The sequence below is a fragment of the Spea bombifrons genome, chromosome 1 (assembly GCF_027358695.1).
Source record: "Spea bombifrons isolate aSpeBom1 chromosome 1, aSpeBom1.2.pri, whole genome shotgun sequence".
NCBI lineage: Eukaryota > Metazoa > Chordata > Amphibia > Anura > Pelobatidae > Spea > Spea bombifrons.
The window spans coordinates 139,588,320-139,603,088 of NC_071087.1; the positions used below are offsets into that span (position 1 = coordinate 139,588,320).

General features: G+C 37.9%; 1 protein-coding gene across 1 annotated transcript in view; it reads right to left on the bottom strand.

The window, feature by feature from the left end:
* Positions 1 to 14,769, bottom strand: part of ADGRV1 (adhesion G protein-coupled receptor V1) — a 172,913-nt gene that overhangs the window by 79,797 nt on the left and 78,347 nt on the right. The window contains exons 56-68 of the mRNA XM_053474949.1: positions 8,635 to 8,811; positions 8,250 to 8,432; positions 7,644 to 7,823; positions 6,665 to 6,829; positions 6,097 to 6,214; positions 5,330 to 5,453; positions 4,877 to 5,015; positions 4,102 to 4,287; positions 3,200 to 3,432; positions 2,548 to 2,696; positions 1,546 to 1,747; positions 538 to 757; positions 27 to 266 (exon numbers count right to left, since the gene is read on the bottom strand). Of these exons, the coding sequence (XP_053330924.1) occupies positions 27 to 266; positions 538 to 757; positions 1,546 to 1,747; positions 2,548 to 2,696; positions 3,200 to 3,432; positions 4,102 to 4,287; positions 4,877 to 5,015; positions 5,330 to 5,453; positions 6,097 to 6,214; positions 6,665 to 6,829; positions 7,644 to 7,823; positions 8,250 to 8,432; positions 8,635 to 8,811 (2,316 nt within the window). The remainder of the gene's footprint in view (positions 1 to 26; positions 267 to 537; positions 758 to 1,545; positions 1,748 to 2,547; positions 2,697 to 3,199; positions 3,433 to 4,101; positions 4,288 to 4,876; positions 5,016 to 5,329; positions 5,454 to 6,096; positions 6,215 to 6,664; positions 6,830 to 7,643; positions 7,824 to 8,249; positions 8,433 to 8,634; positions 8,812 to 14,769) is intronic.

Here is a 14,769-nt window from a genome sequence, read left to right on the forward strand (position 1 = left end):
GGACAAAGACACATATAAAAACATACCGTCAGGGTTATGTTTCCAGCTTTGGGATCAATCTCTGTATTTCCACTTCCAATGGTCAATAAAATGATGAATTTCTCTTGAACTTCAATATCTCCATGAGGGAGAACTGTTAAGTTGATAGTCCTTGTCCCCCATTCCCCATCTTTAAAATAGAACGATCCATTCAAAGGCTCGCCAAAGTCATCATTCATAAGAGGTAAAGGCACATTCGAGTTTGGTCCCAGTATTTTCCACAAAATCTACAAAAAGATATGCAATAGACAAAATAAACATGAACATCTACCCAATTTCTACAGACACTTTTTTGTCTTAGAGAAGCAAACTGTACTTTTTTCTCGGGGTGAAACTGCAATAAGCTAATAATGAGGTTGAAAACCTCATTGAGATGATTCCACCAATGTTAGATGTCCTCTGAAGGGTATGCAATGAAAACCTAGCCCCAGGTCCCAAGCAGCCCTGTGGCGCTATATGGCTCTAATGTTTCAACAAAGCAAGCAATATGTATATTACCTGAGCTTCTCCCAAGTGACCGCCTGTTCTCTCCAACACAAGCGACAGACCAAGCGACACATTAGGATTAGGAATAGTTATTTGACTCTGATTCAAGAACCTCACTGCTCCATTTGGGGAGTCGCTTTTAGCAATGGTGATAAGGGACACTAGGTGTTGGCCCAGCACTGCACCTCCAGTGGCTCCCACAAGCCGAATTTCGAACTGCTCTGCAAACTCACTGTTACAAAAATAAAGAAAACACTTCCATCACTAATTATAAAAAATACCATGAAATACCGGTACTTCTTTCTCCTAGTCACCTTAACACATGTGTCAATCTGGTTTTGCTTAAAGTGATATCTGACTGAGTTCGGGGTTTTTTTTAACTCTTATTTCTCGTAGTACAACAGAAGCTCTAGTACTATTCCTCTTACAGTGATTTCATTTGGAAGTCTCATGAAAGCAATAAGGCTCTTGAAATATTAATTTGTTTAAATATAAACAGAATATGTTCAACAGTCTCCCAGTAGTTGACCTACGTTTTCTATAACTTCAACCATCAGATAAATGTGAAATACAGACTAGCAGCTCGACTGATGAGTCTCACTCAAGTAAATGGGTGGAGTGTGAGGTAAAGAGATGCCAGCTAAAACACCTTCTGAGTCCATTTGAACTTGTGCTAGAGCTTCCAATATTTAAAAGGAGGGTCCACTTTTTACTTTTGGCTTGATGAGGACCCGTAAGCATGCCTGTGAACTAGGTTCTGGCTACCCGGCAGCCTCCCTCTTCTGGGGCACTGGTGGCATTTGTGGTCAGGTCCAGTGACATTGGTGGGCAGGCCTGCTGACAAGGATAGCCCCAAACTCTTTAACTTTGCTTCAGGATGGGAAGGGAAATGGGCAGGGAGTGGGGCAGGCTCCCGTGACGCAGAGATTTTTCGCCATGACCCGGAGAAAAGGTGCTTTACTTCTAATTATATCTTACAATTTCTTTCATATAAGATTACCAAAAAAGTAACGGGTATACCTTTCTTCATCATCAGTAATAAGGACACTTATAAAACCCTGTTGTTGTCCATGCTGAAATATGACCGACGTATTAGAAATTGCGTAGTCTATGCCGTCTGCCAATGCAGATATGCCATGTGATATGTAATCAGCTGTCACATAGCCGTATGTCCCACGTATCCTTGTTATAGGAATTAATAATGTGCCGATATCTTCTTCCACTATAAAAGCAACAAGATGTCATACAATTAAATGCTATGCTTTATCTAGTTTGCTATATATATCATATCCATAACATCTTGAAAGCAGGTCTGCACAAGTCCTGAGCAGTGGCTATCACCCCTTTCTATACCTCATCAAAGTGACCTCATTGGTACTCTTTACCAATATAATTGTATTGGAAATATTTGGGTTACACCCACAAAAGTTTGAAGAACCTGCGTATTGATTTTCCGTACTCCCCTCCCAGCCTTACAAAGGCTGTCACTAGAGAGGGACAGTAACCTAATTAAAAGGGATGAAATAACACATGAGTAAATTACCATCCAAATCCTGAGAACGGAAGGTTAAGATGGCAGCTCTTGTGGCATATATGCGATACATATCAAATAAATGCAAAAGCATTGCTAATTTTAATCAAAGCACCAATAGAAATGTGTATTTGTTATACTGAACTGCAAAATAGAATACTTGAGAAAGAAACGCCTTTAAGCAAGTTGACAAACAGAAATATAATAGAAAACATTGTTGCAGAAATAGATATGATAGACAAAAAATATATATATATATATATATATATCTTACACAAGACTAGATATGTGGAAGTATAGATAGTGCTACTTTCTGCACATGATCAGATATGGACAGCTCTACTAAGCATCACTTCTTCCAGACATCTGCCTATGATGGGTACCAGCTACCTGGTATGTACAGTCTATGGGCAATTGTATTAATTTATTATTTAAGTGACATGACTACAAAATGGATTAACCTATATTTTAAACAAATTTGGCAGAATTACCTTGGATTGTGGTAAATTCAGGCTCAAACTGAATGATACCTTCTGCATTATCGTTTTTAAGAATGATGATTCGAACCACAGAGCCATTTCCAATGGTAGGGGGCTGATCTATCTGAAGTCCGTTTTCTCTGATAGCGTGATCGTAATCCCTGCGCGATTGTTTTCAGCAAGGGAAATATTATGGAAAGCAGAAAAAAAATGTTTTAAGCAAATACACTGCAAAATAAATGTGTTTCATTAAATCGTTAACTTTAAATACACACAGGGGTTAGCTCTGCATTTAATCAGTTTGAGTCTTTATAGTGTTTCACAACCATTCTCCAAGTGTATACCCCTGCTATAAATTTTTCCAATGAAGTAACATTAATAATTAATCAAACTGGGTTTTCAAGTACTCTCTTGACCCATAAGAACCACATACCACACACAGTAAAGAATTGCTCTACAGTATATTTGTTTAGATTGTATAAGGTTTTTGGTTGTGATCGGTGTGCTTTTGAAAAATCCTTATAACATAAAGAATGTTTAAATCCTAATAATTTAACTGTAAAGTTAATAAATATGTCAGTTTGACGTTATGGCTCCCTGTTTCTTACATTTCTAATATAGAACCAGAGTTGATCTACATATAACGTGGGTTACAATGATATACCTTCCTAGAAGTTTGATGTCATAAATAAAAACAAAAAAATCTTCAGGGCCCTCCGGGAAATCATCATTTTGTATTCCTATTGAGATACTTTTCATGGCTTCATTTGGGCTGAAAACAAGTTTGCCAGAGGTGTTTGTAAAATCCAGATCTGTTAATGCTGATCCATTAATGGTTTCATAACTGAGTTGAACTTCCCCATATCTGCCACCAGAACGTACAATGGTAACGTTTACCTATTAAGGGAAACACAAAACGACTTCTGAGGATGTAAGTGAATAAATTGATAAAGTGAACAAAAGTCTAGAACGATTAGATTTCAAGTAAAAATAAGTTAAAATTGTCAACGGTTCTCTTATGAGAATTATATTTTTAGAAAATAAAAATGTATTTCTTCTATTTGAAACATCTGTTTTCAGATTTGGTGACAATCACATTAAGCGAGTAATGAATAATTATAGATGGACTATATTTGGCCCAATTAGATTTCAATTAAAAGGAAAGATTATCAGCTGTCCATACCAAAATCAGCATTATAATGGGCTAATAATTATTAGTTAGTGAATGAGTTCATAGATAACGTATTCCGAATTGACGTTTTTTCTCCTTTATTTGTGAACTATTGTGTCGCACGCACCCTCACATACGAAGAATGCGTATTAAAGTACTTTGTGAATTTTGCAGAATTCTCACGTGCATTTGGAATGGGGACCACAGGGAGATTTAATGGCACCACTCAGCTATAATATGCAATAAAGTATTGCCCTTCTAGCTGTTCATTAGTAAAAAGCCTTGGCATTTTGTTCTACATTCACAGATTTACGATGCAGCTGAGATACCGCTCAGATGCCAGATGATACTCTGCATTTATCAGCGCGTCAGTAACAAAAACAATAACATTTTACCGATCTTTCCTCTTCTGATGTCTGAACCAGTGTCTGTGAAAACTCGAAGTGCCCGTAAGGATGGTCACTGGAAACCATGGTGATATTAGCAGATCTGCTCGATTCATTTATGATTCCTCCATCACTGATTTTACTCAGTTGAAACTGATAGTAGCTTTTCTCCTCTGGAATATTGTCATTTACTGCCTGAGCAGAACAAAGAAAGCATACAAAGGAAACATTCTGATATCTTCTTACATCTTCTTTCATAAGATCTTCCCATATCTATCTATCGATCGCTCTATCTATCTATCTATCTATCTATCTATCTATCTATCTATCTATCGCTCTATCTATCTATCTATCTATCTATCTATCTATCTATCGATCGATCGCTCTATCGATCGCTCTATCTTTCCTCTCTATTCATCCTAAGATGATACAAATACAAAAAATGTCACCTGGCATCACCTGATGTAAGGTTAACTTTGTTTGTTGGAACTAAATTAAGAAAATAACAGCCCAAGAGAAAAATAGTGCCGTTAGTTAATGCTGGTTCTGTTTATTGGGCCAAAAATTAAAAAATATGTAAGTTACATAAAATTTCACGACCTGCTTTTTTTTTTGCCCTGTGTTTTTCAGCTCCCCTCTCCGGAGTGTCCAGAATGAATTTATGAGACTACAAATATGAAACTCACATCTTCTGCCGGCTCCCATGCACTGGCTGTTTAGTGAATAGACCACATAGCTTTGCATAGTATTTTAATATAATATTTTTAGATGAACGTGTGCCTACTTGTATGACAACAACAGCAGCAGACTGCAGATCTTTCATAGTGAGCTTTCCTGAAACGTCCACAAATTCGCTTTGATTTGCAGGGATGATGTTCCAATATATAGTAAGCTCTCCAAAAATCCCAGGACCTCGATGAAGACTAAGGAAGCAAGCCATGAGAAATGACTATATGCATAATGTAACAATATAAATCAACAATGGAAGATTTGCTAATAATATCGTCTATTTACACATATTGGATACATTTAAGGATGCCTTGGCTTTTGCTGGGTTCCCAGGGGTCTGTATTACCACCTGTGTCTGCAGTTGTTGAGAGAAGAAAGAACATGAGTTTTCAGCTTTTTATTTCATTGACTGGATGGATGATCCCCATCTTCTAGTAGTTCCCCTTTTTTAGATTCTGTTTAGAAATCCTTATACTGGTATATGTTATAGATAATTCAATCAATATACCTAATGTGGGCTGTTCCATTATAGTTTCCAAAAGGTTCACCAATGAGAATATGCTGAGATGATGTAGCAATCCCAACCGTACCAGATGCTCCAGCATCCCCAGATATGATAACAGTGGCTGTACCTGAAATAAAATATCACTCATTGTGTTATGGCTCTATATGTTACCATTGTACCTCTTGGGCGACCCTTGCGATCACCTCTGCACAGCCTGCACCTTACCTTTGTGATGCTCGCACTGACCCTGTTGCATTTCTGCTGGAGTTGGAGCACTAGCAATCTTTAATCACCTGTAATCTGCCAATATTATTTGGGTTTGACAACCAGTAATCAGCTAACATGTCCCTTCAACCTCAGGAGGGGCGTACGTTGTGCCAAATTGGCACAATTCATTTTCACACTTTGCAATCCCTAAAATATGATGTTCCCAAAGGAAAACTAGTATAATAATTAAATTAAGATTAGTCTGTTTAAGAACAGAAACCCACGTATTATAGTTACCAACTGGGCCACTCCTTTTGCCAACTCATTACAATATATTGTGCCAGATTAGGACATGGTACCAAAACACCCACTATAACCCACTATACCTAAAAATGGTACAACAGATAATAGGCACCCTCTGTATTCTTAAATAATAGAAGTTGTATAAGTTGTAAACTGCACTTCATGTAGTAAAGTTTTTTTGTAAATATTTAAGTGGTTCACATTTAATAATGTACTTCGGCTAAAGAAAAGTAGATAACAGAAGAGTGAGGTTTACTTGCCATCTACTGGAGATATCACTGAATAGTCAACAGAAACCAGCTGGAGACTATACTTCTCCTCACCCTCCAACAAACCATCCTGAATTGCAAACAAAGTAAAGGATTTCCTTGTGTCGCTCTGAAAAAAAAGATATGGACGTTTAAAGGCAATTATTCCGAGCTCTTGAAAGGACGTGAAATGTTACTCAATCTTATACATTATTTCACATGCTGTAAGTAACTAGGTATTAGTGCAGCTTGTTTCAGTTACATTCATTAAAAGTATATCCGAGCGTATTAGGAATTTAACTGAAAACCATCTTGGACATTTATGGCTTACAGTATCATATCTCAGTGTGCACAAACCATAATTTATTGTATTAGATTATTTTTACTGCGTTGCTGTATGAATTCATCAAGCACAAGTGACTCCACGCGGACAGAGTTTTCAGGAAGCTAAATCAGAAGCTAAAGCTCGTCACTGAGTGAATACATCTCATAGAGTAAATTATAGAACCATCTCAATCGTTTGTCTTAAAATACATTTTTTCCTAGTGTAATTTCAATTAAAGTTACAAAAATCACACACCTCATTAAATATTAAAGTGCCATTTAATGGTCTGAGATCAAATTGTGCTGCTTCTTCAAGGATCCAAATCATTTTCACTGCACCATGACCACCAGAGCTTCTTACCACCGTCAAAGTCACTTCTCCGCCCTGTCCATCTGCTGACTGAGGTTCACTGACTATCACCTTGGTAAAAATACAGGAACATGGAAAACCGAGATAATTAGTATAATATTAATTTGCATTTATTTCAATATAACACAGAAACAGAAATGTATGATTGTTTTGAATGTTATCAATACAACACAAGCCTAGAAACAAAGCTATCGCTACTCAAAAATTGAGAAAAAAAATCGACATTATTGAAAAACGTGACACGCACAAAGACTAATATGGTAAAATCCTCAGAAACGTGCTGTTTATATCTAAAAGGGTTAATTTATAATGTCACTTGTAAATACCCCGCAGGTACAAAAAGTACAGCAGTTTTTTGTGCAATTAAGATTCCAACCAAGAATCTATGCACATTCGAAGGAGTCACACATTTGTAGGAAGGTTAACTTGTAGGTCTTCTCCTTTAAAGGGAAGACAAGTGGTGGCAGGGGTCTCCGGATCCCCTAGAGTGTCCAGCCTGGTTGGAGTTGCAACTCCAGCCCTTGGCAGGAGGTCTGTGTAAGTGTTGCACGGGGTGGGTTACCCCATGGCATGTACGTCACTGGTCCTCTAGAGGCATTTTCTCTTCCGTCGCAAAGTCGCTAAAGTCTAGTCAGGTCATTGAGGCGAGCCCTCAGTGATCAAAAAGATTCTCTGGAGGCCAGGCACACAGCTGTCATACTAAAAGCAAGTGCAGACAGTTTTGAGGTATGATACATATTATTCTATGGTAATGATATATGATAACATTTCGTAAGCATTTATATTATTTTTTACTCATAACTTGCAAACATGTTCTCATAGACTGGTAAGCTACACACAGTATGAAGTGTTATTATGCACATACCATTTTCTTCTCAAAGCCAAACAATCCTAATGGCGAATCGTTAGGTGGAATATTAATCAGGACTTTCGTTCCATTTCCAAGTATGGCACCATTCGTCAGCTCTATTAATGAGACACTGAAAGTCTCTACAAATTCAATGAGCGTGTCATCCACAATGAATATCTCTATAACTCCTAATGCCTGAGAGAAAATAACATGAGTGTTATGAAATAAGGTTTGCCAACATTGCAAAATCCTCTATTTTAACCATTAAACAGTAGGTTTGCTTCTTAGTTTGATTGGGTCAGTTTCACCTTGCATTCACAGACACATCAAATAGATTGGGGCTACAACAACAGTTTATTCTGGGATAATTCTACAGGTAGAAAATCATCTCAGCTAACTAGATATTATCGCTGCCCAGTCAACCACTTTGCATGTTCGGAAACTATGGAACGCATAACATAAAGGCATGTCTCTAGCAGTTCTGTGTCTAAGTTCATCAACTAACAGATTTTATCTTTAATAGTGGTGTCATTCTACCTAGAAAAGAGTAAAACAGCACATTCCTCTGACAAAACCCCATAGCTACATTAACTTGTTATAAAGTATGAATGCATGGCACACCTGTCCATCTGAGAAGGTGACGTTTCCTGAAGAAGGTGTGAAGTCTTCCAGACTTGCAGTGATTGGCTGGGCTTCCCAGTAAACCGTTACAGATCCGAACTTCCCAGCCAACCTGATGACAGAAAGTCTAAGAACATTTTGTGGAGGAGGAACTTCAAATCCAGTTACGGCTCCATTCACATCCTGGGACGCGGAAAATTCATATTGTTATTGACAAACTACAGCAACATAACCTACAGCTGCTTACTTTTGATACAACATCATTAAAAAAACTAAATTCTTGTGAGGAACAATTCACAACACAGAAAACTCAAGTATAGTACAAGTAGTAGTTATGTATTCTCTGTATCAAAGTTAAAGAAAAATATTTAAAAAGAAAACCTACCTTGGTAACATTGAACTGGAACACGCCTCTCGGGTTGTCATTCTCCCAAATAGTTATTTCTGCTAGCTCTGTGCCAGGTCTTTTTATAGTCGGCAGGCCGCTCGAGAGAGACAAATTCACAAACTGAACACCAGTGATGTTTAATAAAATCCCTTCGTTTAATTCTGGTAAATCATCCTTAGGAATGAAACAGTTAAATATTATTTACATGTCACAGAAGGTATAGGCTGCATCATTTCAGACAAATCGGAATATTCTTGCTTTAGAAGTCTGGTACTACTGAATTGTTAAGGTCTGGTCAGCAAAACTTCTAAAACAATATAAAACTTAGCAACTGCGTTATTTTTTAGTAAAGACGCCATTTTGCCTTTGTGTTACCTACAAAATAATAAAACAGTACAGTTGCTTTTTATCATACTACAGCAAAGCTTGGCTCTGATGTCTAAAAGTGAAATACTCTTGACATCATTAGAATAAATAATAATAAAAAATAGAGAAATAAGACCCAAGCGGTATCAATGGTTTCCATGTTTCATACATTTTTAATTAATATGTTACACATATACTGGTCAATACCAAGATCCTCTCGGACAGTATTAGGATATAATGGGATATCATTCATTTTTTTCTTTATTTATTTGTTCTGAGAAAACAAATTATACACATGCCAGGATAATTCAGTGTAATTGGGCTAAAATTATCAACAGGTGTGCAACTGCATTATTCGTATTATTATATATAAAACTCCATGTACAATTCAGATGCCCTTGATGGATGCTACTAATTAATAATTACTACCAATTAATGATGTAATACCACACATAAACCTGTCATTACCCTGGGAGAGGTCTCATTCCATGTGAAGTAGAGACGTCTGAGATCCCAAAAGCTTATATGACCCTACATCTACTTTATAGCCAATAAAAAGTTTGACTGAAGAAACCACTAAGGCCGGGAAGAGAAAGTCAAGCTTCCTTTTGCATTACCTTAAACAGAGCACTACTTATAGAGAAGTTCAAATATATTGGTAAATGTTATGAAACTTGCATATTTTAAGGCATATTGGGCATTTCATAGCAGAGAGGGGCTATATTTTTCATAATCTGTGTATCATCTGGTTAGTGACCATGATTTGAATTATAATTGTATTCTGATTGGCCAAAAACATGGTGTTTTTTACTTATTACTTATATGTTTCAGTATTTGTCAGCCAGTCCAACTGGAGGACAACATTTCATTTTGGATTATACGGTAGTTCTCGTTTGACAGAGCTATGGAATATGATGGGGATATATAAAATAAATGACAACAATAATTTGACCTGAATCTGTAGGTAGGTGCCTGTAAACAGCGGTGGGGTTGCCACTGAACAACCTTGAACTCATATTAGCTGATTGTGTGCATGACAATACCTGAATGATTAAAACATATCTCATTTGAAATGCCTATTCTTTGATGTTTAATATCTCCTTGTATTAAAATAGTTTTTGATTAACATTATTCAAGGTAATAGTTATAAAAACATATGTATGAAAACATCTGTATCACATTGTATTTTACAAGGTTGTACAACATTTATTGTGAATAGAAAGGACTACAAAATATAATAATTAAGCGACCTTGTATGACAAATAAGAAGAGATGCGGCACTTTTTATAAAGGCCGTTTATATTGAGATAGCAGTAGGAATAAAGGAATAAAGACATCCAGAAAACACACATTCTTTTTATCATGACTCAACACATACTTTATTCTGCAAAAACTATTCAAAACGTGTTCTCCCAAGGAAAATAAAGCTGTTGATTTCTAATCAATCTTCCACATTACACCCATTAGTTTGAATTTTGTTTAAAATAGGAAACAATTTTAACAAGACTCTATACATGGCTTCTGAATAAAACTAGCATTCAAAAAGCTTATCTGTGTCTTCTCCATTCCATTCTCACAAATACATCAAAAGGGTGGTATTTATTAGACTTGTGCATTCGTCTTCGGGCGAACATGAAAACGAGCACGAAGAGGCCGTTTTTTTGTTCGTTCCGAAGGAACGTAGAACAGAATACAGTGCCGGCAAACCGTAGGCGAAGACGAAGACTCACAATCACGAAGAATCGAAGATTCTTCGTGATCGTCTTCGTTTTTGCCGCGCAACCGCCAAAATTTCAAACAGGAGTGAGCTGATCCTCGTCTGTCCAATCAGCTCACTCTTGTGACGTAACGCTAAGGGTCTCGTCCAATGCCTGTGCTGCTGTTTTTTGAATTCTGAAGGCGCCTTTATAAGACCAGAGCTTGCCTGAGAGATCCATTCATTTTTCGCTGTGACTGCTTTGGCAACACTGCTGTGCTGCATCCGAGCGTTACAGAGAGAGATTGTTCTGTTCTGTGTGAGACTGGTAAGCCTTAGCCTGCCATTTCTCACTGTGTACTTCATCCTCACTTCAGTGCTACTTAATTAATATATTTAATAATAATAATTTGATTAATTTAATTTTTTTTAAATTAATTTGTCATCAACTTTAGTGTAAGTGCTGTTGAGTTGACAGTGCACCCAGTGCCTCAGTGGCACTGGGGTGCCCTTGCCCTGGGCTGGCACTAGTGCCTATTGCCTGTCCTGCTTAAATAAATTAAATAGAATTTATAAATTACAATTTAATAGAATCTATAATTTAATAGTTCATTATAATATTATATATATATATATATATATTTGTCAGTCATATATATATATATACTATAGTATACTAGTGTAGAGTGTACTGTAGACATTCATCTACTAGTGTCTAATTTAAAATCAGTAATATTAATTAATATAATTAATAATTGAATTCATTATAAAATTATATATATATTTGTCAGTTATAGTTAGTAATAGTATACTAGTGTAGAGTGTACTGTAGACATTCAGAACATCTACTAGTGTCTAATCTAAAATCAGTAATATCAATAATTCTCTAATTCTTTCTTATCTTAATAGTTAATTAAATTAGCTATAAATAAAAGTAATAATATTAATTAATTACTACTAGCGTATAGTTCAGCTAATCTTATTAGTACTGGTGCTGCAGCTCTATAGTTTGTGCTTTGTTTTAGCAACAGTAAGAGACCAAGTCAATTTTTCTTAATTAATCTTTCATTTTATTTCATTTGTTTTGCTCACCTCAGTCCATCAGTGAAGTGAACTTGTTGGGCTAGTGAGTGCAGCCGAATAAGTGCTGTGTTTTTTTTTGATCAGCAAGCAGTGACGTTAACTGTTTTGCAAAGATTTTCTCATTTATTTTACATTTTATTTCAATTTTATTAAAAGTACCCTTAGTGTTTTGCTCACCTCAGTCCATCAGTGAAGTGAACTTGTTGGGCTAGTGAGTGCAGCAAGCAGTGAAGATAACTGTTTTGCTGTGACATTTTATTTTATTTCTAATTCTTTTCAAGAAAAATTGACTGTGACGAGCTGTACTAAGCAAAGCTTCAAGCTACTAGCTGTAGTACTAAAATAATTCTAATCTTCTTTAATCTTAATCTATAATATATTATAAATAATAATATTCTAATTCATAATCTATAATATAAGTAATTCTAATTCTAAATTCTAATTCATAATCTATATTCTTCTATCTATAATACATAATATATAAGTAAATTAGTTCTAATCTATTAATATTATATAACTTAATATTAATTAATAAATCATATACTGAATCTGATTTAACCTCACTTTAGCTTAGTGGGTTTGAGAGCGTCTGCCTAGAGGTAGACTTATAGTAAGGAAATATAGCTTTAGGCTAGCATAGTAGTAGGCTAAGCTCTTAGGCCCGTGTAAATTCAAATTAAAAATAAAATACTGCTAGTTATTAAATAGTTAATCTTGAGTTAATAATTTAAATAACTTTAGGATTTTGGCAGATTGCACACAGCACAGTGCAGTAGTGCATAGTTTTACTTTTTAAGCAGTAGCACTGAAGAGAACTTCCTCTAATTTTTTTGTCTTTAATTCATTTTTCCTTTTTTTTATTTTTATTTTTTTATTTTTTTTTTATAGTTTTTTAAACACTACACTACACTACACTACACTACACTACACACACAACACAAAATTTGAAATGGATCCTCCTTTTGGGACTAAGGAGGGACAAGCTCCATCTACCACCACCACCACCACCAGCAGCACCACCACCAGTTCTAAGATGCAGCCTTTACGTCAGTCTAGTCGGCCAAGTAGGCCAAGCTCTCGCTTATCATTTGGGGAAGCATTGCTTGAAGGATCATCAAGTAAAGGAAAGGCACCAAAAGCAGGCAGTAGTAGTGCGGCTAGGCCCACAAGCTCTATGGTTTTTTACGGAAAGCCTAAAGCACCAGAAGCACGTTCAAAGTTAAAGGGTAGCACAAGTAGTACCAGCCCAGTGACTAAAAAGAAGTGCCTTTTGCCCCAAGCAGCATCTTCCCCATCCACCAGCAGCATGCAAGGTACCAAGCAGAGCCAAATTAGCAGCAAGACTCAGAGGGGTCCCAAACCAAAGCGATCTCATTCCTTTGTAGGGAAAACCACCACCACCACCCCCACCTCTACCGCCTCTACCACCACTAGTGCTGCGCCTACTGTTCCCACTGGTACCGCCACGCCATGTCCTCCTAGTACCTCTAGCAAGCCACCAAGTCCTTACAAAATTTTTGTAAAGACAGTTAGAGAGAGGGCTACACATAGTGGAACTCCACCTAGCGAGGTAGCAGAGGAGCCTGAGACTGAGAGGCCAAGTGCAGAGTCTATTCCTGCTCGCACTACTACTAGTCACGAGTCTCACGACGATATCAGTCTTAGCTCCAGCCTAGCAGGAATTCCATTCGATCTGGCTAATGAAGAGCTAGACTATGAGCCAGAGGAAGTAGAGGAGATGAGTGGTCAGGAATCAGATTCCTCAGGGAGCAGTGTCCAAATGACTAGTGCACAATTTTCCCCTGAGCCTCCACCTTCTCCGCTACGATCATCACCATCACCACCACCAGCAGCAGCAGCAAAACCTAGCAAATCTAAATTAGCAGTCCCACTATGGCCAGTACTGTTACCACCAGTCCCACCACCACTAGTTCTGCCTCTGTTCATCCACCCCGAGCAGTAAGAGCAGCACCCAAGGCACACTCCAAGGCTATGCGCGCCCCAATTTGGGAGCACTTTGAAAATGTTGAAGAAGGGCGCTATGGAAAGTGCAAACATTGTGGGAAGCTAATAAGCAGAGGGAAAGTGTCTGGCCATTTTACCAGTGCTAGCATGAAGCATCACCTCAGCACTCAACACAACGCTGTGCTATTGGGGAAAGATGCAGAGGTAAAACTTAGTGCAGGCAGCATAGCTGGTGGCCGTGGAAAAACCCCAACAGCTTCTTCTTCTGAGCCAATAGCAGCAGCAGCAGCAGCAGCAACTAGTGCTGGCAGCCAGAGACCAAGGCAGGTTGGAGCACTGCATGCCCAGCCCACCCTGGAAGAATTTGGGGCATTCCACTCCAAGAGAACGATGCCCAAACAGCAGGCCAATAAAGTAACGCGACTTATTGGTCAGTTCATTGCTGTTGGAGGGGCATCCTTCTCCATGATTGAAGGGGAGCCTTTCAAACAATTGATGGCGGCTGTGGCTCCACAATACACAGTTCCGTCACGTTCCACTTTCAGCAGGAACATTGTCCCCTCGCTGTATCGGTCCTGTGTTGCAGCAGTGAAAGAGGAGCTTTCCAAGGCTGCTGGTCAGTGTGTTCATTTCACTACAGATTTGTGGAGTGCACCTAGCGCCCAGCATGCCTTTCTTTCTTTGACAGCACACTGGTGGCAGCCCGGTGTGTCTAAGGAAGTTGCTGCAGCAGGCTACCGATCATTCCTTCTCCATGCAGAAGTGATGGATGAAAAGCACACTTCCCAAAATATTCTGCATGCGATTAGGAAAATGTTTAGCCTTTGGGTGGGAGCAGAGGCGGGCACCAATGTTGAAGTTGGTTTTGTGGTAACTGACGGAGGTGCCAATATGGTGAAAGCGCTGCGAGATGGTCATATTGTTGGTGTGCGCTGTGCAGCCCACATCATCCATCTTGTAGTGAAGGCAGCAATGTCAGAAGGAACTAATGTGGCAGCAGTAGTTCTGTCCCGCTGCAGAAA